The following is a 26,809-nucleotide window of genomic DNA, read 5'->3' as shown; positions in this document are numbered from 1 at the left end:
ACGCCCCTGCAACTTTCGAACGGATGATGGACTCATTGCTGCGCGGCTTCAAGTGGACGACTTGTCTTTGTTACTTAGACGACGTCATTGTTTCCTCGTCCACTTTTGACAACCACCTCTCTCGCCTTTCTACCATTCTCGAGCTATTCCGCCGCGCCGGCCTTCAACTTAACTTAAAGAAATGCAGTTTCCGCCATCGGGAAATCAAAGTGCTTGGTCGCTAGGTTAATGCTTCCGGTGTTCAGCCTGACACTGAGAAGATACGTGCCGTCAGAGATTTTCCCACTCCGCCTTAATCCAGCGATGTCCGAAGCTTTATTGGCCTATGTTCTTATTTCCAACGATTCGCCCCGAACTTCGCAGTCCTAGCTCGCCCCTCACCCAACTGCTCAAGAAAGATGTTTCATTCTATTGGGGCTTGAACAAGTTGCAGCTTTCTTAGAGCTTATTGCTGCACTAACTATGCCACCAGTCTTGGCCCACTTCAACCCTTCCGCCAATACTGAACTCTGTACCGACGCAAGTGGCCATGGAATAGGAGCTATACTCGCTCAGCGACAACAGGGCCGTACAAGGGTTATTGCGTATGCCAGCCGCCTCCTCTCAACACCGGAACAAAATTATTCTATTACAGAGCAAGAGTGCCTGGCGCTTGGCTGGGCTATTACGAAATTCCGCCCTTATTTGTTTGGCCGCTATTTTACAGACCATCATGCCTTGTGCTGGCTTTCCTCTCTCAAAGATCCTACTGGCCTTTTGGGGCGCTGGGCGCTACGATTACAAGAATACATCTTCTCCGTCGTCTACAAGTCCGGCCGGCTTCACCAAGATGCAGATTGTTTGTCACGTCATCCCGTCGACTACCCTAGTCCTACAGACTCTGACGATGATGCATATGTCTTGTCTGTCTCCGCCTTTGCCAACATTGCCAAGGAACAGCACTTCGATCCTTCTCTGCATCCCATTATCCTCCGTCTTACCTCCGACCGCTCTGACCCATCTCTCGCCTTATTTGTGCTCCACGAGAACACCCTACACCGACGTAATATGCGACCAGATGGCACAGACCTTTTGCTCGTCGTTCGTTCCCCAACACCTGCGTTCCATCATCCTTGAACAGTTCCATGATGCTCCCACGGCTGGCCACTTGGGTGTTTCTCGCACATACGACAGCCTGCGCCGACGTTTCTACTGGCCGGGGCTCTACTGCTCTGTACAGCATTACATTGCCGCATGTGAACTGTGTCAGCGTCGGAAGAAGCCCACAACTTCGCCTTCAGGTCATATGCAGCCGATACCCATACCAACTGACCCGTTTTCCCGTATAGGCGTTGACCTCCTTGGCCCCTTTCCAGTTTCCACCTCGGGGAACAAATGGATCGCCGTAGCCACCGATTACGCTACACGGTACGCTATTACCCGAGCCATCCCGACCAGCTGCGTCACAGACGTCGCTGACTTCCTTCTAGAAAACGTAATTCTTCATCATGGTGCTCTTCGCGAACTACTAACTGACCGTGGCCGCTGTTTCCTGTCGCGAGTGGTTGACGAAATTCTCCGTTCGTGCTCCGTCCGCCACAAATTCACCACCTGCATATCACTCCCAGACCAACGGCCTCACGGAACGTCAAAACCGTACCCTCACAGACATGCTGGCCATGTATGTGTCTGACGACCATCGAGATTGGGACGTTCATCTCCCCTTTGTCACATTCGCCTACAACTCATCTGTCCATTCTACCGCTGGATACTCCCCATTTTATTTATTATTTGGCCGACACCCGTTACTACCCTTCGACACCTATCTTCCCGCGGCAGACACCCCCAGTACTTACACCAGTGATGCCGTCACCCGCGCTCATGATGCCCGCCGGATAGCTCATGCCAGGCTCTCTGCATCCCAAGACTCTCAAAAGATCCGGTACGAGAGCCGCCACCGTGATGTCCACTACACTCCTGGATCTTTTGCTGTGGCTCCCGTGCCGTCGAGTGGGCTTGTGTGAAAAACTTTTGCACCGTTACACTGGCCCTTACCGTGTTTTGCGCCCCGTGACCGACGTCACCTACGAAGTGGAATCTGTGGTTCCGAAGTCCCCGCCCACAGCTCCAACCTCGGAAATAGTGCATGTGTCCCGTCTAAAGCCCTATCATCAACGTTTTATTTCGCTAACATAGACCGCACCGGGACTGTGCTTTTCCCGCGGGGGGGGGGGGGGGGGGGGAGGGGGGTAGTGTTACTTAGCTGTATTCGCTGTTCGTGATGAGGATGAAGAAGTGCAACGGACTCGGAGAAGACGACGACGCTGAGTGTTGTGAAATCGGTGCCCTCATCAACGTTAGTTGTGCGGACAGCTTTGGGACTGCAAATCTTCCACGTAACAATATTATGGAAATAGTTCAAAACGTCACTTAATGCTTCCAAAACTCACGCGAACGTATCTAAAAAAATGTAGTCGCCAGTGGAAGTACTTTCATATGGCGTTATTGAAGCGGTGAAGTTTTTGCACAACCCTGCAATTTGAATTTGGAAAATCCTCAACTCGCGTCTAAGTTTGAGAACACTAAGGCCCCCTGGATCGTTCCCACGAGCTGCTTTAAGGCCAGCAGCTAGAGGTGCTCTGTTGTCACTGACCGGTTAAGTTCAATGATTCAATGAGGTGGGCACAAATCCTCGATATGCAGGAAGGCTTCATAACCGGTAGAATTGGCGCAGGCCATTCTGTCCAATATTTATTTTCGAAATTACTATTCCTGCCCTCTCAAGCCTGTCAAAAGAATCCTTAACCGCTTCCTTAATCTAAATGAGAATACTGCGCGAGGTTTACTCTGCGTAGGCAGTTGCGTTTAGCACGACCCGTACTGTGTGTTTGGGTGCCGAAAATTCAATTCTGTGGAACAGCTCCGGGAACTCTTTGAAAATGCCTCAGCATATGGCAGCAAAACATTTCTGATGCTTCTCTCTGCGGCTTGCCCTTAGGCGTATCGACCTCCGCAATAAGTGCTGCTTTTTGGCAGAAGCTACCTTCCTATAACAGGCAAGCTTTGTATCCCCTTCATTTCTCTACTCTTTTTATCTGCCCATTTTTTAGGGCTGCCACGTATGCTGAGGCATTCACGCCAGCAGTAATGGAAGGCTGAAGTTAACGTGAGCAATAAAAAAATAAATGAAAATAAACTTGAAAATGCCACGTCACCGGTGCGACACCCTATGTCCAATCTGAAACTTGCAAGGCCACTGTAAAAATTCGGACCAAGGAACGCCATCGACAGAAGCAATGGTGTACCATCGAATCCCACTATTGCCGAAGAAATGCCGCGTACGCGCTCAAAGGAAATGAAATTTCGACTGTGCGGCACGAGCCCTGGCGTTGGTAGTAAACGTTTGAAATGGGAGTGCGGTGTACCGCCGAAAGCAGCAACATTCATACTTTCGCATTTCTCCAGCGCAAATCCTGCAGCGCTATCGGACCTTTTTCACCATATTTCTTTTTTGAAGAAGATTTTATTGGGTTTATATAGCTATGAGACAAGTGGGTTTTAGAGAATACCTGTAGACGTATGGCTCAATTCAGATTTTAAACACTTAAATTCGGGCACTATTCACACTCAGCCGTGCAGAACTTGTCTCTGAGCTACTCGGAACATTCAGATAGGTAATCAAGCTACAGAGAGCTCGTCCCTCTATTAGGCTGTGATTAGGCCCTGTGGGCATGCAGCGCAGCACAGACATCACAAGCGGCCGCAAAGGCTACATGAAGCCCTCTCTGTGAAAAGAGTCTGAGTACAGGTTGAATAAAGAAAATTAAAATGAAGTAATATGAATATGCGGTCATCTAAAAAGACCATGCCTCGCTCTTTTGTCATATGCGTACTAATACCAAACCATAAGCAAGGTGGCGAAGAAGTGTGGTATACCTACGAAACTTTCAGTTCCACTAAAGACCACTAGCAAGGTGATGTTAAAAATCCTGCAAGGTAGGCTGCAGCAGTATGTGGATCGGGGGCTTCCGGACGTGCAAGCTCGGTTTCGCAAGGGAAGAGGAACTAGAGACCAAATTGCCAACCTTCGCTGGATCATGGAAAAAGCAAGAGAGTTCCAGAAACCCATTTACTTCTGCTTTATTGATTATGCGAAAGCGTTTGACTGCGTAGATCGCAGCAGATTGTGGCAAGCTCTCCAAGAGATGGGAGTTCCAATTCACCTCATCTGTCTCCTCAGGAACCTTTATGAAGGGCAAGAGGCCACAGTCAGAACTGGGCATGGTCTTACTGACTGGTTTCCGATTGAGAAGGGGGTGAGGCAAGGCTGCATACTGTCGCCCTGCCTATTTAACCTATATGCAGAGTGCATCATGAGGAAGGCCGGTCTGGACGAGTCTTCAGCTGGAGTGAAGATTGCTGGAAAACGTATCAACAACCTTAGATATGCGGATGATACCACTTTAATGGCAGAAAGTGAAGTGGAACTCAAGAGACTTCTGATGCACGTACAAAAAGAGAGTGAAAAGTTTGGGCTTAAACTGAACATTAAAAAGACGAAGATCATGGCGTCTTGCCCTATCAAGTCCTGAAGCATCAATGGACAAGAAGTGGAAGCTGTGACAGATTTTCTGTTCTTGGGCGCCAAGATTACCTCGGAAGGAGACTGCAGCCATGAAATTAGGAGACGCCTGCTTCTGGGAAAGAGAGCTATAGTTAGCCTTGACCGCCTAGCTAAGAGCAGAGACATTAGTCTGCCAACCAAGATCCGTATAACCCGTGCTATGGTCTTTCCAGTTGTGAAGTATGGATGCGAGAGTTGGACTGTGAAAAAGGCTGACCGCCGAAGAATTGACGCGTTTAATTGTGGTGCTGGCGAAGACTCTTAAGAGTTCCTTGGACTGCCAGAAGGTCAAATCAGCCGATATTGTCGACCATAAACCCTGACTGCTCATTGGAGGGTCAAATTCTAAAGTTAAAGCTCAGCTACTTTGGTCATCTGATTAGAAGAGAGGAGTCGCTGGAGAAAGATTTGATGTTGGGAAAGGTTGAGGGTCGCCGGAGAAGGGGTAGGCAGCGACCGCGATGGTTAGATGGCATTCTCGCGGCATTGCAGATGAAGCTATGTGATGTTAAGAAGATAGTGAGAGACCGGAAAGCGTGGCGTGACATGGTCCATAGGGTCACGAAGAGTCAGACACGACTGAACGCCTGAACTGAACTGAAAGACCACTGGGCAATGTCGAAGCATTATTGCTGACAAAGAATGCCTATACGGATGCTGTAAAAAACCTGCAGAAAATTTCTGTGGCTTTGACGGATGTTGCTCACATTGTAACGCTGAACTGAGGAAGCGTGTGGAAAGACACATGACCACTTTGTCAATGATCGCTTTACAATAAATAAAAATATGGAACAAGTGAACTGGCCCGCTCAATGGATTCCAGGCCGATGTTGGGAGCTACTACGCAGGAACAGAGCACAGTACCAAGTGAACTGTAGGAAGCTTGCCACATCACGAGCGTCATAATGCTTGTGTTAGCGATACCTCGGTTTTTCTGCATATTTGTAAAATAAAACTTTCCGCCGTATATATACATGGCATGCACACAGGCTTCACTTATTTACTTGTTTGGTTTAGTTTGGGGGTGTTAGGTCCCAAAAAAAGCTCAGGCTATGACAGACGCAGTAGTGGAAGACTCCGAAAATTTCGACCTCCTGGGGGTCTTTACGTGCACTCACATTGAACAGCGCACGGGCGCCTAGCTTTTCGCCTGCATGAAAATGAGGCCGCCGAGCCCGGGAATCGCTCCCGTGTCCTTGGGAACAGTAGTCGAGCGCCGTTACCACTGCGCCATCAGGGCGTGGCAATTGTATTAGAAAAAATGCTATAAGCTATTATCGTGACCCATGTAAGGTTTTGTACAAGGTCATCAACTTGGGCTAGCAGCTTGCGCCTGCTCCATCCCCCTTTATATCTGTATCGGTCGTTATGTCTCCGCAGTTTGTTTTTAGGTGGTGAATGCTCGATCGTCAGCAGCGGTCAAAGAGGAATCTACAATTACTGGTGCAGTCGGTGGCCAACGTTGGGGCCTTCTCTGCTTCAAGTTTTCATGAAACGGATATGAAGTTTAGAGCGAAAGGAAATAATAGTCTGTTAGTTTAATCGCTGGCGGTTTTCTCAGGAATTATTAAGCACGCCATAGTGGTGTATTCGATGTCATCCAGTGGACGGCAGTGTTTCTATTGGACCGTGAGCGCCCCTTACATTCATTCAGAGTGCATGCCACAAGTAGCCTCTGTTCGTGTTTATTTATTTTGCTGCGTTGTCCACAGAATAATACGCATTGATATTATCCAATACTTGCAGGTGCTTGCCAGTGAGAATGAACTTGTCCTCTACCAAATATCAACAAATGGATACCGACCGCCATATTTGTGCATGACATCGACATTTCTCACGAAGGAGGACACTTGCTATATAAGAAGCGTCACGTATTATACAGTAAATGTGCTGTAAGTGACATATCTTATCTAAGCAGTCAGAAAGGTCAAATTACAACGCTAACAGTTCCTTTCAATGAAGCCGAAAATATATTTTTTTCAGACTTGGCCGAACACCTATCACCTTTGCTGCACTTAAATCACTTTATAAAGCTGCAGCCGCTTTCCATCAGGAAGTGAAAATGATGACACTGAACTAGTTACGATGAAAATGACGCTACGGTACACTTCATAAAAGACGCCGCAGCACATACACGGTGACATTTTTTGGCTGAAAATAATTTACTTTGTACGCTCCAGTTTAAAATAGCGTCTGCATTTCGACTTCAGCTATAGAAATTTTTACCCAACCGGAGGGCTTTCAAAACTGCGTGCAGTAAAGGAGGTGGTGGCTAAGCTATACTTTTTGCACATTAATAATAAAGACCTCTAAACTCATACCTAAAGAAGCTATTATACCCTTTAACACTTAGGTTGAAAGTTTGCTTCAAAAAATGCACTGAAAAAGAGGAATGTATCAAGAGCAAACTTTTTAAGGACTTGAGTGGTGCCTTCAAACGATGCTCACGAGTCACAATAACTCTATACTAACTCATGTTACTTCTTTCGGAAAAATGTTCTGCGTATACCAATATAGACATATAAAACGCGAAGGTGGAGAAAGAAATTTAATTAGAACATGCGCCACAAAAGTAGTCAATGGTACTTATGTACATAAATTATACCAGTATGCCTAGTTGGTGCAAGGCTTTCTCCCAGTGTGGTCAAAACAATGCTTTTTGGCCGAGCCATTTAGCCAAAAAAAAATATCTAGCCTCGCGCATTGGCAGAGCTCTTATTGACAACTAAAGTTTGCCTTCATTCTTTATTCGCTATCAAGTTCAGTGCCACTGATGTTTCCTGCTCCATATGACTTCTGTTCGTCTAATAGAATAAGAAGGCATTTGTTTCCGAGTGTAATGCTACGACACTTCTTGTGATGTCCGGAGCTGTTTGTGATGTTTCTGGGTATCTCTCTCTTCCTCAGGCCAGTCCTTTGTCTACGCTACAAAGAATACTAAGTTTAGATGGTCCGATTGTTACAATGAGCCAAAACTGTTAACTATATATAGAGGAAACGTACAAATATTTCCTTCAGCTTGTGAGAAACAGCGCACATACAAGCGCTCGAAACAGAAGCGATTACAGAGCTTACCAGCAACTGATTGGTATTCGTTTTCTTCTCCTTCTTAAATTCAAATAATAAAAACGCAATAAAACAAATCGCAAGAAAAACAAGACTGGATAAAATTAGCTGGGAAAAAAATTCCTCAAAAAGATAATATATATACAACTATCAAGGAATCACCTCATACTTTTTTCATATAAGAGAAAATCTATATACAATGTAACAGAAACCTGTATGTTAACTACTATCGTACTGCTCAACATTTGTACGCAGCGGCTTTCTGTGAGGCAGTAAATATCGGCTCCAGATTTCTCCATATAGTTTATATTAGCTTCGTTATTGCACCTGTGTTTCAAACGCTAATTACCGTCCATAACATTAGGAGTTTAGTATATTATGATTGCAATGAGCATATCATGCAGTAAGGATTCCTCCATTGTAACACCAACACGAGGAAGTATACGTAGGTGAGTGAAGCAGGATGCTGCCTCCGATGTTGACTTCACTGTTGTCCAAGTGAAAAGTTTCCCATTCTTAAAACTGATTTTGTTTTTATTTGGCACCGGAAATACAAGCTAACCGGAATATATGGAATGTGGGATTAATGTTACTCCATGGTGTTTCAGCAAAATTGTAACCAGTAGTGTAACAGCATAAGGAAACAAGTTCAAAAAGCGCAATCAATCCTCCTTTGTTATTTTTTACGGTGTCCATTTCCGATTTCCTCAGCGAATGTGAATCGGCTGGGGCATTTCGAATAAGTAATTATGCCGCAGAAGAGTGTCTGCGTCATATCCTCAGTGTGTCTGAAATTACAGTGGGTCAAATCGAATGGCTCCGCAATAATATACGCATTAAAATAACACTTCCATGAGTTTTAATTACGGGCATAATGTTTAGACTATTCTCGGTGTTGACACCATGTGACTAAATCCATTTCCAGAATTAAATTTCGCCACTCGAATCTAATTTTTTGCAGCCACTCAGTATGAATTACTAGTTACCCCAAGCTTTCATTCGAAAGTGATACGATTGAGATTAATAATCTGAGTACACTCTGAAGCCTTGCATATAATCCCGGCAGTGAGGTGTAGCATTCCGGACGAGGATATCTGTCTTGCTGTGAACTTATAGTTGATCACTCCCCTTAGCACAGTCGAAGAATATGTATACACCACGCGAAACAGCTATTGATTCATCACTCTGGCCGGTATAGTACGTAATATCAATCTTAAACCACGAACGAGAACTGGAATGAGCATACTCAGGTAGTGCTAAGCTACTTGCAAATTACTTGTTTCACAGGCAACTGTGCAACAAATAAGATCTTCGCAAATCTGCCGGCAGAACGTCACTGTGATTCGGTCGAATCTTGGTGGTGCGGTAAAAAAAAAAAAAAACTGTTAATAAGGGACAGACGACATAGAACCTATTATACAATCGAAATTCATCTCAGTTTTCAGAAGCAATAAGCGCTTGTAAACGTTGCGAATATTGCACTTGAACCTGCAGTCTTCTGTAAGTAAAGTGCATCAATTGGTAGGCTTGTTTAGAGCCTTATATATACTGGTCATATATATGCTGTTCTAAAATTATATCGCTTATACAATGATGTAATTCAGGTTCCAGGACAACATACATTTTTGTTAACCGTAGCTCAAAACATTGTGGGTCGTCCCACTTTAAGTGAAAGGAATCTTTTCGGCAATAGCAGCTTGATATTTAGTGTTTACGCAAGCGAAATCGCTTTTATCTCAAATCACTTCCACCTATGTGTACGATAGGACTTGCACATAAACATAAGTGCCACCTCTTCTGCACGGCAAAATTTCCAGTAGTATATAAAGCCGCTAGTTTTCAGGTCTCTATATATAGCCCACCTTGCATAACTACTACCTCTTCTACCATTATTACCCTCTATATCACGAATTATATTGCTCCCCGCACGCAGGGCGTTTAACATTTCACATCGGCAACCATCTGTTTTTCTGCATACAGATGCAAACTTCCGCCACGCGTATGCTCAGTAAAGTGATAAAATAATTTCTTTAACCATATCACCAAAATTGCCGGAAAGGAAAAGCTTAGAACCGCGAAAACCGTGCGAAAATTCAGAGGGATTTTTTTTCTTTAAGGTTTGATATGAACCACGGCTCCTCACATTGTAACTGTGAGCCCTCTATTGCTTTTTTAAAGGAAATACATCTGGAATTAAAGATCTAGTATTTGCGATGTATTGCAAAATTTATTGCACATCGCATTTTCCCCCGTTTAGACCACTGCTTTAAAGTGCAACCCAAGGTTGTTCCCACCCAACTTACGCGGCATTCACCGATGTTCTTTTCAATTTACCATTGGAATAAACTACCAGCAGGTATTGTTTGTGAAAAACACTACGACGCATTTGTTAGCGAACTGAACTGCTTACTCCAAGCCGATATATAAAAGATTGTTGTCAGAATCGTATTCTTTTATACTTTACACCCAGCATTGTGTTACAGGTGTGTATGTATCATATACTTTTTTTAGTTCAGTTATGCTTTTTGCTTCTCTCAGCGCATGTGTCTTTATGGTTTAATATTTTACATTTCACTGTTATGTAATAAAACGAATTTATGCACTTTTAAAAGCTATATTTAATGCCGGTAAAAGGCCTTTAGGATATGTTAATAAAATAAAGTAACATACTGTGCGGTTTTCTTCTTTTCAGGGTACCAGGGCGCATGGTTGACTACAAGTGCGTAATCACTTTCTTCCTATCTAATGAATAATATCCGCAGCGCTTGCTCCATATATTAGTAGAAGTGGAAATATTGAAGATAGCACGCCATTTTTTAATGCAAGTTTTGGCAGCAACTGATAAATTAGGCTAATACGTTTGCGGTGCCTTTTATACTGTACATTTATTTGCTGTACCGCAAAATGATTGAAATGATTCTCAACTGATTTTACAAGAATGCATGCAAGAAAATGCATCTATTAATATGACTATTCGCTGAATTCGGGGCTCCAACCGAATCTAAACAATTTCACATTGGACCTAGCCGTCGTTAGTAAGCTAGTAAGTAAAAACATTCGAAGATATTAACGCACGTTTGAGCTACACAACCCTTGAATGATTATAGAAAAAAGCAGGCTTCTAGACCTGTGCAGTGATTTCCAACATTCTGCTCGCTATTTCGAATCAATCACACCTCTGACGAAACGGCAGTAAAATTGGTACAATTATCCCATCTTGCACCGTCTGGTTGCATCATAACAGACACTTAGGTGCCTTGATTCAATTTCTGTTATAAAAATCCAGAACAAGAGCCAAACAGGGTTTCAGAACAATGTCTACAAAACAGGGCAAAATTGTATTGCTCTGATTACGGAATATCCTGAGTTGCCGGCGGTCCTCCCTTCCGGAGGAATAAGCGGCGCTGACCTTGAAAAGGCATGCAGAGGTATAAAATACGCGTCCACATTATCAAAGCGTACAAATGTAAAACTTGTGGGGCTCCGCAGCCCCTTTAGGTGTTTTAAACCGCGCGCGCGTCTTTCTATTTGTATTGTGTTTGCACGGGCAGCGCGAGTGCGCATGAGCAAGCAGATAATCTTGGGGGGCGTGATGTTAGCGGCGACAGACGAGGGTAGATAAGCGCGTGCAGAAGCGAGGCGCGGGGGCTTTTTGCGCCGGGGGAAAGGCCGGCGCGGGGCAACCGGGAGCGTCATGGGCCAGCAGGGTGTGAACGGACTACCGAAAGAAGATCGCCGACGCGAAGATTGAAGCAGTGCCTGCAGGAACAGCCTAGCCGTATTTCTGTGAGTTGCTGTGCCGCGAGGGGCAATCTTTCTCGTGTCGCCGTTAGCGCTTTGGCCCCATTGCTCGTTTTATTCGCTCCGCAGTGCGTGTTGTTTCGCCGCGGTAAGGCCCTGACATTCTTGCCGCTTTCCGTTGTTCTATTGTTGCGCGCATGAACAGCCTGTTCACAGCGCAGTAGCGCCTTATGTTTCTCTGTTTTGCCTTTTTTTGTTTATCCGGAATAAACCGGTGTTTATTAAGAGACTGGATTTGTCACTTGTCGGGCGAGACCATGGCTCGCGGACCCGTTTTTTGAAGGCGAGGCCTTCATCTGGCGCCCAACGTGATTTTTGCTCGAGTTTGGTTCGCCCCGCGAGTGTTGCAACTTCAGTGAGAACTTTCCATGTTTTCATGCGTGGCTATGGCGGATAATCTCAACTTACCTGGCGCAAGCGCCCAGTTGAAAGCTGAAGTTCCACCTCCCACCCATGCGGGTTCTATGCATGAGCAATTAGGAGACCAAAAAGTGAACCATCAGATTTTCAAAGCGGAATTATTGCCCTACTGTCTCAGCTACTTGCGTCAAAGGCACAGTTTAGAGAAGTGATAGGAAACGAGCCAGTTTCGTTAACGCCCACTCCCTTGTATCGCGATAACCATCTGCCGCTAAATTTGCCCGTGCCAAGGTTTGAAGGATACGCCGACACGAAATCTGTTTGCGATTTTCTTCATGAACTCGATGACTATCAGATGGCAATGGCAATTTCGGACAGTGCTCTGATCACACGTGTGATTACTGTAGCTTTAGTAGGTTCCGCAGCAACCTGGAGGCGTAGACAGCGGCCATTCACAACAAAACAGAACTTTGTACAGCGTTTTCGGGAAGAGTTTTTGCCGCCTGACTACGTCATCCGCATGAAAGATTACCTTTGTACCAGGACGCAAGGCGAACACGAGGGTTTGCTCGAGTTTTTGCGCAGTTTTCAAGAGCTGCACGAGCGGGCAGATCCTGGAGCTCCGGAACCAGAGAAGGTGGCTCATGCCATACATCGGTGCCATCCGAGGTACCAGCCATACCTCCGGCGCCGCCAGTTCATGGACTTTGAGGACATGGCCAGGGAGGCCTCCCGCATCGAGGCATCTTTTCTGGCGGAGCTCAACTACAAGCCACCTCCCCCAGCGGAGACCTGCCTCGAGCCGTCCTGCGCTTGGCTCGGATCATTGGCAGCCCGCAGCGTGATGACCCCGAGCTGCCGTATGGGGGCAGGTGACTTCCACGAGGTCACAATCCCTGGTGGGCCTCCTCTAGCGACTGGCCGCCTGCAGGGGGTGGCAGGCCGAGCCAGGCCTCCTCCAGTGACTGATCAAGAGAAAGGGGTGGCAGGCCGGACCGGGTCTCCTCCGATGACTGGCCGAGAGCGAGGGGTGGCAGGCCGGACCGGGCCTCCTCCGGTGACTGACCGAGAGCGAGGGGTGGCAGGCCGGACCGGGCCTCCTCCGGTGACTGACCGAGAGCGAGGGGTGGCAGGCCGGACTGGGCCTCCTCCGGTGATTGACCGAGCGCAAGGGGTGGCAGGCCGGACTGGGCCTCCTCTGATGAGTGACCGAGCGCAAGGGGTGGCAGGCCGGACTGGGCCTCCTCCGATGAGTGACCGAGCGCAAGGGGTGGTAGGCCGGACTGGGCCTCCTCCGATGAGTGACCGAGCGCAAGGGGTGGCAGGCCGGACTGGGCCTCCTCCGATGAGTGACCGAGCGCAAGGGGTGGCAGGCCGGACTGGGCCTCCTCCGATGAGTGACCAAGCGCAAGGGGTGGCAGGCCGGACTGGGCCTCCTCCGATGAATGAGCGAGTGCAAGGGGTGGCAGACCGGACTGGGCCTCCTCCGATGAGTGGCCGAGCGCAAGGGGTGGCAGACCGGACTGGGCCTCCTCCGATGAGTGGCCGAGCGCAAGGGGTGGCAGGCCGGACTGGGCCTCCTCTGATGAGTGGCCGAGCGCAAGGGGTGGCAGGCCGGACTGGGCCTCCTCCGGTGAGTGACCGAGCGCCAGGGGTGGCAGGCCGGACCGGGCCTCCTCCGGTGACTGGCAGACTGCCGGCTGTGACAGGCCGGACCGGGCCTCTCCTGGCTGCCGCCTGCTACAATGCGGGCGAAGGAGCGTGGCCAACACAGAGCCTGGTGTTTTGGTAATCTCATCACCCGGCGGCCAGGGTATGGGGCTGCTGCAGACGTCAGCCTAAGCGACGTAAGGGACGAGGAAAGAAGTCGTCTCCTCTGGCCCAGACAGCCCCGGCACCAGAGGTGATTGGCGGCCCCTTGGAACGTGAATCTGAGTCTTGAGTCTAGCCTAGAGAATTGAGTCTAGCCCGCTGGGCGCTCGCTCTTCAGAAATATAATTACAGGGTGGAGTACAAGAAAGGCACCTTCAACAAGGCAGCCGACACCCTGTCCCGAGCTCCGTTACCTGCAGATGGCGAGCTAGCACCGCAAGTCCTGGTGATCGCAGAAGCCGCTGATGCCTGGGGAAAGCTGGTTTCTCGTCAACAGCTGCTCAATGCTCAGCTAAGTGATCCTCAGTGCATCCAAATACGAAAGGACCTGGACAGCGCCAACCCTGCAGGAAGCACAGCGCCTACCGGCAGCTATGACTGCTACCTGGAAGCAGAGGATGGACTTCTCCTGAGATATATACCCGCTGCCGACACAAATGGTGGTGAGTCCCCATTTCGTGTTGTCGTACCTAACAGCCTCCGCAAGCTCTTTTTAGAGTATTTTCACGACACACGCCTTGCAGGCCACAGCGATGGCAAGAAAACATATGAAAAGTTGGGTCGCATCGTGACTTGGCCCCGCATGAGAAAGGATGTCGTAGCATACGTCCGTACTTGTCTTACATGCCAGACAGCGAAGGCAAGGGGAGGTAAACCACCGGGCTTCTTGCAACCTGTGGAGAGCCGTTACCCGTGAGAAATTGTTGCCTGCGACGTAATGGGGCCTTATCCTAGATCTGTGAAAGGAAATCGCTACTTGCTAGTGGTCACTGATCATTTTTCTAAATGGGTTGAATTATACCCGCTGCGTAAACTGGACTCAAAAGTAGTCTGGGATAAACTCCTAGACGCATTCACTCGGTTCAGCTTCCGGGCGCAGCTAATCACTGATAATGCGACGTATTTCACGGGCAGAATATTTGCTGACACCTGCAAAGCTCTTGGCGTGCAGCACAAAAAGACTACGCCCTACCATCCTCAGGCCAACATCACAGAGCGGGTAAACAGAAACCTGAAAAACATGCTCGTGGCTTTCACGGAACGTCACAAAGACTGGGATTTGCGAGTGCAGGAGATGGCTTTCTCCACAAGAACCACAGTAAACCGGTCGACTGGTTTTACGCCGGCAGCTATTCTTGGCCGTGAGCTTCGATTTCCCATTGAACATGCTCTTACCCATGACTCTGATTTACAGGCTCCCAGTTATTCCAGGTTCACCCAGGATCTCTCCAGTCGTCTCGCCGGAACTCTAAAGGAGGCCAGGGAGAACTTGGACCTCGCCCGCCTGGAGCACTGCGGCCAGTACAACAAGGGCAGGCGTCCTTTGCAGTTCGACGTTGGGGATAAAGTACTCCGCCGCTCGCACCCGCTAAGTGATGCTACAAAAGGATTTGCCGCCACTCTCGCTCCTCGATGGACTGGTCCTTTTGTAGTAATAAAGCGTCTTTCGCGTCTGGCTTACATGCTTCGTCATGTGCAGGGCGGCCGGGAGATCGGACCAGTCAACGTCGCCGACCTGAGAAAGTACTACGAGCAGCCAGAAAGTACGTAACGGCACTCGGGTCTACCAGATGTGAACCACCTGGACCATCGTCTGATGAATGCCACCAATCCAGCGGATTGCTTCAAGCGGGCAGCTCGTCAGAACCAGCATTGTTTTTGTACTCCTCCCAGTGCCCTTTGTTTCGTTCTTAGAAACATCGGGAGGTGTCCCGTCTTGAGAGGGGGGGAGTGTGGGGCTCCGCAGCCCCTTTAGGTGTTTTAAACCGCGCGCGCGTCTTTCTATTTGTATTGTGTTTGCACGGGCAGCGCGAGTGCGCATGAGCAAGCAGATAATCTTGGGGGGCGTGATGTTAGCGGCGACAGACGAGGGTAGATAAGCGCGTGCAGAAGCGAGGCGCGGGGGCTTTTTGCGCCGGGGGAAAGGCCGGCGCGGGGCAACCGGGAGCGTCATGGGCCAGCAGGGTGTGCACGGACGACCGAAAGAAGATCGCCGACGCGAAGATTGAAGCAGTGCCTGCAGGAACAGCCTAGCCGTATTTCTGTGAGTTGCTGTGCCGCGAGGGGCAATCTTTCTCGTGTCGCCGTTAGCGCTTTGGCCCCATTGCTCGTTTTATTCGCTCCGCAGAGTCTGTTGTTTCGCCGCGGTAAGGCCCTGACATTCTTGCCGCTTTCCGTTGTTCTATTGTCGCGCGCATGAGCAGCCTGTTCTCAGCGCAGTAGCGCCTTATGTTTCTCTGTTTTGCCTTTTTTTGTTTATCCGGAATAAACCGGTGTTTATTAAGAGACTGGATTTGTCACTCGTCGGGCGAGACCATGGCTCGCGGACCCGTTTTTTGAAGGCGAGGCCTTCAAACTATAGAAGAAAACTGCGAGCAGAGGCTGGGACTCATTCGAACTGTGACCGCCTGGCGCCACAGCCCAGCACTGTAGCACTGCTTCCGGTTATGGTGTTTTATTCCTCTTTATCTAGCGATCTTTGCTGGGTCACACTATACTTTTCTCGGTTATAGAGTTTGTGATCTTAAATTGTGCGGCGTAATCTTTAGTTCGAGAACGACAAAGGCCCGAACTTTCTCCTTCGGTGCAAATAAATGGTGGAACAATAAATTTCCCTGGCAGTAAATAGAATGCAAATAGATGTTTTGGCTCCTATAAAATTTCATTTCTCTTCGCTGGATAATTCTTGAGGAATATCAGAAAAAACACGCTTGCACAGTCGAATCTACTTAAGGGAACGATATGGACAACAGAACGGTAGCCTCCCGGAAGCATCAACATGTAAATGCTTAACAGAATTGCCAGCTCCATACGAGAGCAGGTCACGTGCCGTGTTGCTCCTGAAGACTACCATTTGAAATGGTTTTTAACTGCTTGTTCCAGGTGAAATATAATTATTTGGGTGGTAGCATTTATCATCACTTGCATCTTGAATTTGAATAAGAGTATTTTGGAATGAAATTGGTGAACTCTTTGCGTGGTTCATTTTTTCAGACGGATTGCATTTGTACTCTACTCTTTGTAATATCCTGTGTCTCCTCTACGCAGTGATTATGGAAATGAAGTAATAAACTATAAAAGATCTTTCAATTATAACCCTTAAAAGAAATTTGTGCTCTCTGACTAGCAAGCACTCTTAAACGCTTTCCTAATTCAGCAATAATACTAAAGGTAGAATAGTGCGCCTTTTTTCTCGTTTGAAATTGCAGATTATTGGTCTTGAAATTGCGTTCAGAGGATTTAAATCACCTGTCGCTTACGCTTATATTGCGAGCTTCCAATAAATAAAACTCTTCTAAAAATCCTTTATAGCTGCAAAAAGGAGTATGGAATCGACGCTCTTGAGTGCATATCAAAGTCTAAGCAGGCACTATGGTTACATATAAATATAACATCATTCTCGTACCAATCGTATCTCGTACACATCGTACCAATCGCGGAATCTGCATCGCGTTCGGAGACATCTGAGCTGCGGTAGAGGCAAGAAAGAGAAAGCGGCAGAGAGTAAGGGCGAACCAAAAGAGGGTAGCGAGGAAAAGAGGGAAAGTGGAGGGTAGCGTTATGGTGGAAATATTCTTTGGACGATTACATGCTCCCTAACGCGGGATTTATGTGCTGCTAGTTTAGCAGCGGCTACAGAAGAACAATTGCTATCGGTCGCATCGCTTATTCTTCTTGGATGATAACACTTAGTGGTTTGAATAGGGCGGACTAACTCTTGCACAAAGTAACCCGTGCGGCAGCTTTAGGCTTACACTTGTAGGCCTTCCTGTGTCCCCCAATTTTTCACAAAACTAAAACGGGAACGAATACTGTGGTTTCGGAGAGTCATAGAGAAAGCAACTAAGAGAGTGTTTTTATAGTGCTTGTAGCAGCCGGCATCAGCGCAGCCCACATATTGCCCGTCGGGCCGTTTGCGATGTCCGATGTTCTTGTCTTTGTGCTCTTAGATATTGGCATATGCCGACGACGAAAAATGGTCACACATAAATCCAGCAGAAATGGGTAATCTGCTGTTCATTATCAGATTTAAGAAAATTGTGTGGTACTTTGGACCACTAAATTGCGATAAAGCGAAAGTCTTCGAAGCTTCGCGGATTCCCGGTTTTTCTGCGTCAAGTTCTGTAGGCTGTGTAGTGCGGCGTTCGATGAAGCACCAAATGAAAGGGTACACGGACGCCTGGATCGGTACGACGCGATAGCTTAAGCTACCAGCCAACATATAAAGCTTCGCTTTAACCGAGCCGTATGAACGTGCCTGCGTGGCCTATGGATAACGTGAATGCAAGGGTCTCGGCAGGCGGATTCTGATGTCACCCTTCCATATGAAAGGAGAGGCCCCAGTAGGACGCGCCTGCCGAACGTAATGTCAGGAAGCCTTATGTAGTTAGTGCTCGGCCATGTCAGCATCCAGCTACCGCCTCCCACGTAACGAAATCAAACTCAGACTTACGCCTTAATTCTTCCCCATTTGAATGGCATGGGGCCAGAGTGGCCCATCTTGACCTATAGTAGCGGTCATCTTGGATGGCATGACGTGATCTAGCGTGAACGCAAAGTGTGACACCTTCTGCGAACGACCGTATGAGCCATTAAAGGCTTTCGCCTCAAAAATGGTGGGTTTGGATTAATATATATGTACGTATAGTACAACCTTTATCAAACGCTTACAGCTCAGAGGGTTTGCTTTTAAGCCGTATATTATGACTTCTGTAATAATTGTCGAAGTCCTAGCCACTGGATAGGGTAGGACGAAAAATCTTCTTGTTTTCAGAAGTATGGAAACCTGGAAATGCCTTACGAGCCACACAGTATCTCTCAGAAGTAGACCGCCTGGGCTGTAAACTTTTTATAATTGCTGTACGTTCAAAGAGCCACTTTGGAAAACCTAAAACACATTTATTTCGACCTTTCGGTAGTAGCAGGAATTTTCTCAAGAACGGTTTCACAGTGCGCTTAGGCGCCCTTTCAAAGGTTTTAAAATCACAGTGACAGAAGGCAAAGAAAGGAGAGATGACGGGGAAAATTGACGAGAGGTATGGAAAAGTAAACAAGAAAACGTTAAGAACTTCGTCGCTATGCGCACACACGCACACACAAAAAAGAGGGGGGGGAGGCAAACACAACGCAGAAGCGGATGCGCACGAAAAGGGGGGGGGGGGGGGGGGGGGGGGGACGAGCGAACAACATCCAGGGTGGGTTGTCAGCAGTTCACATTTGCGTTGAGCGCAGGGATTTGTGGCGCCTTAGTGCTTGTTGGGTGCAGCAACAAGACAGAGGTGTATCAAAAGGCATATAAAGCCGGTAAAAGGCAACCAGGGAGTAAAACAAAGAAGGAGAACAAGGAGAAAAAGGCTGAAGAAATATCGTAAGCTACCTGCCAAAATATAAAGCCGCGCTTTAACCAAGCCGTATGAGCGTGCCTACGTGGTCTAGGGATTACATTACAAACGGATTACATTACTAATTTATGTGATTACCAATGTAAAAATAAAAAAGAGACAAAGTACAATGCTCAATTGTTTCCTTTGCCTCGCAGACTGCTGGCGTCTTTCCTTCATATATATATATATATATATATATATATATATATATATATATATATATATATGTATGTATGTACGGGAATAGTCATCGTTGGGCATGGTCAATTGTTGCAAAAACAAATACCAACATTGAAAAGAATGTATTGACGTTTCGGCTGTGGAACAGCCTTAGTAAGAATGACGGAATTGCAGCTCTACGAACGTCATAGGTGCATGGAAGGATGCAGAAAATATGCTTGCTTTTTGCTTTAGGTGTTGTGTTCAGTACATTTTGGTAATCAGTGCGTAACGTTTCTGTTTATTTTATGGTATTTGCTCTTAAATTCTGACACTTCATTTGCATGTCCCACACAAACTATACACCTGCGTAAAAGAGCGGGTGAGTTATTAGAATAAACATTTAAATATCAATTTTGTGCCTTCAAACTGCTCTTTATGGTTTGCTGTTGACAGCTTGTACTAATTTTGACATTCAACTTTCACGATTTATTTTTCAGCAATATAACATTTAGGATGACACCAAATGCTACAAAGGACTCACAACCCTTTATTCACCTTGAACCTATTGGGGATCTTCCAGCAGGCAAGGCTAATTTTCTTATACCATGTATAATGCCTTGCTCTGATTTGGAAATCGATATTTGTGAGTCATCATGATTCCAACTTGGATTTTTTTTTCAAATGTATTTAATTTCCTCTTAGAACTATTAGATAGGCTTCGAGCTGGTCTTTCGAAATTAAAGCATCACAAACGAAGTGCTTCGGCGATCTCGGCTGTTGTCACCTGCCTAATCAATCATGAAAGAATCACCTGAAGAATAAAGAAGGCAGCGCAGTAAGAGTCCAGCCCATATCTGGGTTCCAAAAAGCAGCTGAAAGAAAATTTTCTTATTGTTAAAGTATGCCGCTTTATTATGTTTGCACTCTTTACGCTTTAATATGCAGAATATTCTGAAGATGTTCATTGGGTCAATGGTCTGGGCGGTATTTTAATTCAGCTCTTTTGAGGTGAAGCCCCACAGTGTTCTGACTAATATCAGATAAAACTGGTATCAATACCTGTACTATATCCCAGAACTGCATATAAGTTAGATGATATTTACTTCCTTTCGTATTACTTTGGAGGTAATAGTTCACTGAAGAACAGCTCTTTTTAATCTTATCTGTTCACCACAGATATTCCTTCAGAAGGCTCTGAAAAATAAAGCTTTGCCTCGTGCTTGTACCAAGTTGAGCTATCAAACTATTCGCGCTATCTCCTCCGATCGGTCTAGGAAGCTGTGTTAGCAATGTTTTGCATCTAGTCATATTGGTTGGATTTCAATAATAATTGAGTTGAACAAGAATGTTTACTAGTTCTTGGTGCAATATAGCTGTAATAAGCTCTTGAAAGCCGGTAAAAGACTGATGCGTATAGTTCACCCGCTGCCTTTTAGAGGGAAGGATGGGGTATGGGGGTTGGGGGGGGGAGGTGTCTTCGCTTTCGTAGCGCTTTTACAGAGTTAAATTTAAAGACCCTGCAGTTGACGAAAAGTGGTTCATTCAAAGAGAAATTGGGTTTGGCTACATATCCCCAGGCGTAAATGTTGGCGAAAAAAATGTCTGGCGCATTACTCTACGTTTGTATAATTTTGTACACCGGGAAAAGTGGTTCATACAAAGAGAAATTGGGTTTGGCTACATATCCCCAGGCGTAAATGTTGGCGAAAAAAATGTTGGACGCATTACTCTACGTTTGTATAATTTTGTACACCGGGAGTTCAAAAGAATGTGTATGCGGTGAGGGAATCAGGTCACTTTAAAGGAAGTGCATTCTGAATAGGGGAAAGCATTACCTCGTCCAGATAGCTCCTTTTGTCCCCTTTTATTGCCCATTTCAATATTCTCGTGCTATTTTTACTTCTTTTATATTTTTATTATTTTTGAGTTATACTGTTGATTAACGAGGTAGCGTTAGAAGCCTCGTCCATTGAACATCTGGCGGCGGCGTTGGCGTTGCGAGCGAAAATGGACGAGCTTGGCGCCGGCAGCTGTTAACTGACAGCTATCGTGGCCGCGATACGACTGGACGTAAAGTTCCCTGACATTACATATGGCAGGAGCTGCGAACGTAGACCTCTCCTTTGATAACAAAGAACGTTATCAAAATCAGCTTGCCAGGACTGTTCAACTCACATTACTCGTAGGCCACGCAAACTCGTTTATAGTGTTTGGATGGCGGCAGGCCATATATGTATGTTGGTAGCCTAGATATCTAGTCATATCCGTAAAATCGGATCTTAAGTGTCGACAATATTTTTGCTTATTTTTCAGTTTTATGATTTATTTTGTAGTTATATGCTTGTTATCTTTATATGCTTTGGAAATTTGAGAATCTTTTCTTAAGCAGCAAATAGTAATCATTGTTATCCTTAACTGTAATATTTTCTTATCTGCTGTTATAATTGGCCTTACATCAGTAATGATAAGATTTTCTTATATTTGTGAACCTGATTATCGTCATTAATTAATAATGACCTGATAGTAATTCAATGTGTTAACACGAATACTCATAACTAAGTTCCTTCATAAATGCTGATGGCACCGGCTCATGACGTCATACCCGGCGAGACAGAGGACACAGCATAGCTTAATATGGCTTTAGACTTAGTAACAGAACAGCATTGAATCTTTGTCGCAATAGATACGCATTTAAATACGACGCCGGGCAAACCGACCATGTACTTTGAAATGCCTGTACATGTAAACAATGGGAATAAAGATAGCCGACTATCTCATCCGTTTGGGGATGAAATTTTCAGACAGCTAAATACAGCACCCGCCGACCCGATGCCGCACTGCGAAGTTCACGCCTAAAGAACGTAATATAGGTAATGAAGTGAAACGTCATTGTCCTGCCTTCTTCCTCTTCGCTGTCTTATGCGCTGGTTAATGTAGGAAAGAAGAACTGCATAGACAAGAAGAAAGCTTTGCCGATGTGCCACTTGATAAGACATGTTTGTGAAAGCACCGAAACTTCCAAGTTTTTTATCCCGCAAAATACTTTAAAATTTCCCTTTGATATTAATCCCCCTTCAGTCTGAAGATAGTAATCCACATTCTCCTAGACGATCTCCGACATCGCCGGACAATGACATAAAGTGGGCTAGACCTCATCCCAATGATAACGTAGACAATTTTGTGGTATTACGTGATGCCGAAATTTGGGACGTCTGGGGTTAGATAAAATTTGTGGGTACAATAAAAATTGCTTCAAAAAGCATGATGATTGTAGAATATGAGTTTCCACGTCGGGAAGCGCACTCACTACACCTAGTTAGGGTAGACCAAATCGCGCAGCAGTAATAAAGAAAAACAGAACAACAGTTTGCCTACCGTGAAGTCCGATGTTGGTGAATCCGCGCACTCTTCAAGATATGCTCCTTTATTCGACGTTATCATTGTGTTTTCAATTCACTGAAATATTAAAGAAAATTGCCAACTGAGAGAACAAGTAGCAAAGTTCTTGCAGTCAGCAAGTGCGAAAATCAGGAACTTCATAAGTGCCTCTCACTATGTACCTTTAATGTGTCCCCTAAGGAAATTATTCTAAGTTATTAAAGTGGTTAGGAATCACTTTAATAAGACAAACAATATTGCGACGTGCCTCCTAGCTACTATGTAGCTCAATTCTCACGGTTAGAGACAAGTTCAAGCATCTCATAATACGGAGCATTTCATGCTGCGGAAGACCCAGCGCGCTATCGCCATTTGGCCGTACACTTATTTGAAGTATCATAGAGCAAATTTTCGTAGGGGTCAAAAGCGTTTACTCCTATCGACTGAATTTTGACGAGCTCTAAAAAAAATCATTGAGCATTTAGTTTTCAGAGTTTCTAGAATTTTTCAGCTCCTACGCTAAAACTGCAGATTAACTATGAATAAAAATCCATCTTTCCTGACCTATTGATCTAGTGGTGAAGACTTTTTAAGGTCAGTGCTGAGCGTGGCTATTGCTTACGGGAGATTTGCATGGATATATTTCATGCACATGCGAATTTCTTCTATAAATATATCATTTTACAGGCTATTTTTCTACGTTTGATGTTCCTGACATTTTCTAAACCTTTAGAACAAATGTCTAAATAGTGTATTTTTAATTTCAATATTGCGGAATTCACACGACCAAGGGAGTGTTCTGAATTCTCAGTTTTCTGTACTAAGTTCAATTATTTAACATCAGTTGGTCATGCATAGTGACAATCTATTGCTAAAACTCACAATATACAACAGAAGCATTGCACGAAATTTTAAAATAATCTGTAAACAAGACATCTTTTTATAGCATGCCTCAAGGTCAGTGTAGTGTCTAAGAGGTCAGTTCGCGATGTTTTAATAGTTAACTGCTATCAATTTGAGCGAAATGTTCCCCGTATTAGATGTTAGGCTAAATGTAAAGTTAAGCTTAGCCTATTTTCTAATTCTCTGCGCAGACGCGCGCACCTGGCTGGCCTACAAAAGTGCTCTTGATCAAGCAGTTCTTTTTGCAAATAAAGAGTGCATTGTACTGGGAACCTACTTCGCTGAAGGAGGTAAGGACCAATCTTCTTTGTTTACAAGTATTGAACTTCATGCTGAGAACCATTTCTATCTTTATTTGTTGCTTATTTAACAATCGCCGAAGTGTGGCCTTATCCCCGGGACTATAGTGCGCGAATCGGTTTTGTATTCTTTGTTTGTTCAAGCTCATTGTCGCAAGACGCGGGTTTGTCATTTCGATTGTTGCGGAAGATGCTTCGAGATACAGTTCAACGAATTCCAGCCACGTGCTTGTATTTCTACAATATTTCAGGTTATGCTAGTCATTTTTGGCTGTTTATCTATTTGTTTCTTCGCCTCCAGTAATTTTATGCTCGTTCGTTGCCAATCTTCGGAGCGGCTGAAGCCTCTCCAAACGTGGTCATTCGGCACTGAAGAAGCAGTAGACGGCCTCGAATATCTGAGGCCGCGTACTGCTGTCATGCCTACACGAATTTTGAGAGGCCCACCTGCGTACTCCTTGCTACTACTGTGCGGTAGTTTAGAGCGTTCGCTCTCTTGACCAGAGATATCAAACTGGCCAGAATTCGTTACTGCGCCTTCTGTATCAAATGGAGCGGGCGCCCTCACCCTAAGCTCAGCCTCGACACCTGTTGCTCGTGGATCCACACACGGGGCGCACTCCGTCTCCGTCGGCTAATCAGCTCGCACTTCGGAAGCGAAATTTTTGTGCGCGGGATCCGCGCCGCTGCTGTCGGGCTCCGACGGCTGATTGTCGCTATTCCGCACCGAGCGATATGCTAAGCCTGGTAACTTCTGCTGGTCCCCGTTCATTTGGATTAGCTCCGTGTCAAGGTCTTTTCGAACGGACTCACCAGACTCAGCCATAGCTGATACTGCCAAGGAGTCGTCAGCTTCTTCGCGAATTTCTATCCGCGCCACGACACTGCTCGTGCAGTTCGTCTCGCCCCCTAACGCAAGGTCCTCTAGCTGAGCCTGCGGGGCTGCACTATCAATTGCCGCCGCTCAATGCCCTGAACTAGCAACTCTTTGCTCGTCCTGGCTATCCGCATTCGTCGAATGCCGGGAGGGGCAGCTCTCAACTGAACTAATGCTTTCTTCCACGGGGCTAACGTCTAACTGTCGCTGCTCCGTTGCTTCGGACGCAGTTTTAGCCTTTCCGCCACCGGCTAACGGCTCGTCCGTTTTTTCGCGAATTTCCAATCGCGCCACGACACTGCTCGTGCAGTTCGTCTCGCCCCCTAACGCTAGCTCCTTTAGCTGCGCCTGTGAGGCTGCAATAGCAGTTTCCGCCGCTCCCTGCCCTGAGCTAGCAACGCTTCGCTCGTCCAGGCTATCTGTATTCGTCGAATACCGGGAGAGGCGGCCCTCAACTGCACTAGTGCTTTCTGCCACGGGGCCAAGGTCTAACTGTCGCTGCTCCGTTGCTTCGGACGCAGTTTTAGCCTTTCCGCCGCCGGCATGCTCACGCATCAGCGCTCTAATCAATCTCTCTTCCTCTCTCAGAATTTCCCGTTTTTTTCGCTCAAAATCCAATTCAAGTTGCCGAATTACCACGCGTTCTTCCTCCGTCAGGGGATACGCGTAAGCCTTGCTTTCAATCATATCTGGCGTCCTTACTGCTTAGCACCTCACTTTCCCTAGCACAAGCCAAGCCAACCTCGACCAGACGCGAGAAATCCCACTCACCTGTCACCAGCGTCGCTGCGGGTAGTAGCACCAAGCCCAGGAGTCACGCCTTGGCTGGTCGTCCTCGGCAGGTAGCTTGCAAAGTCGTCCTTTGGCTGCCTCTGCTGCTGCCCGAGGCCTTGCTGCTTGCTGCTATGTGGTAGGGTGCCGAATCCTGTCGTAGTGCGCCAGTAATTTTAGCTCGTTCGTTGCCAATCTTCGGAGCGGCTGAAGCCTCTCCAAACGTGGTCATTCGGCACTGAAGAAGCAGTAGACGATGATCAGATGATGGTCAGAAGGATAATTATATTTACAGAAGAAAAAAATAGTATACATTGGCAAACTAAGTTAGAGCAACAAAAGTCACACAGACAACTGCAACTTAAAACAAAATAGACTCACACAGAGAAGCCACTCTACAAGCCTCTACTTTTCTACCGAGCATTTCGGTTAAAGCCTAGGGACTGTAAATACGTGCAAAGCACGGAGCTTCAGTCTTGACTGCCAAACATGGTCCGAAGACCGCTTTTTGATGACACACATCAACAAATACCCGAGGGCGGTCACCTTAGGTGATCCGCCCCGAAAATAACCCAGCCAATAAAATTATTGAAAAATATGCCACAACCCCCGTGTATTGGGAATAATCTTGGACCCAGGTGCTTAGTTACGCCAAATAAAAATACAACATTCAAAACACACACTCTCTCCACTCGCCGGTCCCCAAACCTTCTCACACGGCGCCTGTCTTTCCTTCCTCTCCCCGGTGTCTTTGCGACGCGACCTTGCAGCTGACGCCTTTGTGAAAGAAACGCCGCGGGGGATCTGGAGACTAGGCCACCCAGCCGTCCCGTTCGAGCAAAAAGGGGGGGTGGGGGGCACCGTCCCAGAGCAGTGTACAGTCGCCGTTGCTCGCATCCGATGTCTGGCGACACAGCGGGAGGCCGCTGGGCTGATTCCCTACTTGGGAGGGCCAAGGGTCGCGCCTATTGTCGCCTTCTGCAGGACATTTATTGAGCGCTTGTGGCAGTGCAAAAGGCTTCATTAATGGCGTCTCCCTGCACCCATGCTTGGCGCCACGACGGGAGATCGCTGGACGAGCTGGCCTTAAAGTGGTTCGCAGAAGCGTGCCACTGTTGTTCCCGGCTGATAATTAGATGCGTCTGCCGTTCGCTTCTTGGCGACGCCTCGGGGCGAAGGGACGAAACAAACGAAGCCTCGCGCGCGCCCTCCCAAGAAGATGGGAGAAAAGGAAAAAAAAACAACAGCGCTCGCTCCTTGGCCTCGGCGCGTGGGGGGTCCGACCGCCAGCTTGACTCCGCGTGCGAGTCGCTTTTCACTGCGGCCTTACACC

General features: G+C 46.7%; 1 protein-coding gene across 1 annotated transcript in view; it reads left to right on the top strand.

Moving 5' to 3' along the window:
- The window catches only part of LOC146170897 (uncharacterized), a 35,716-nt gene that overhangs the window by 6,217 nt on the left and 2,690 nt on the right, over positions 1-26,809 (top strand). Inside the window, exons 3-6 of the mRNA XM_084586718.1 lie at positions 6,350-6,495; positions 10,362-10,388; positions 19,746-19,831; positions 23,721-23,819. Coding sequence (XP_084442844.1) covers positions 6,350-6,495; positions 10,362-10,388; positions 19,746-19,831; positions 23,721-23,819 — 358 coding nt within the window. The remainder of the gene's footprint in view (positions 1-6,349; positions 6,496-10,361; positions 10,389-19,745; positions 19,832-23,720; positions 23,820-26,809) is intronic.

This window comes from Amblyomma maculatum, unplaced genomic scaffold (genome assembly GCF_055883805.1).
Source record: "Amblyomma maculatum isolate TAMU_Amacu unplaced genomic scaffold, ASM5588380v1 scaffold_28, whole genome shotgun sequence".
Lineage (NCBI taxonomy): Eukaryota > Metazoa > Arthropoda > Arachnida > Ixodida > Ixodidae > Amblyomma > Amblyomma maculatum.
This window is presented reverse-complemented; position numbering and strand designations above follow the sequence as displayed.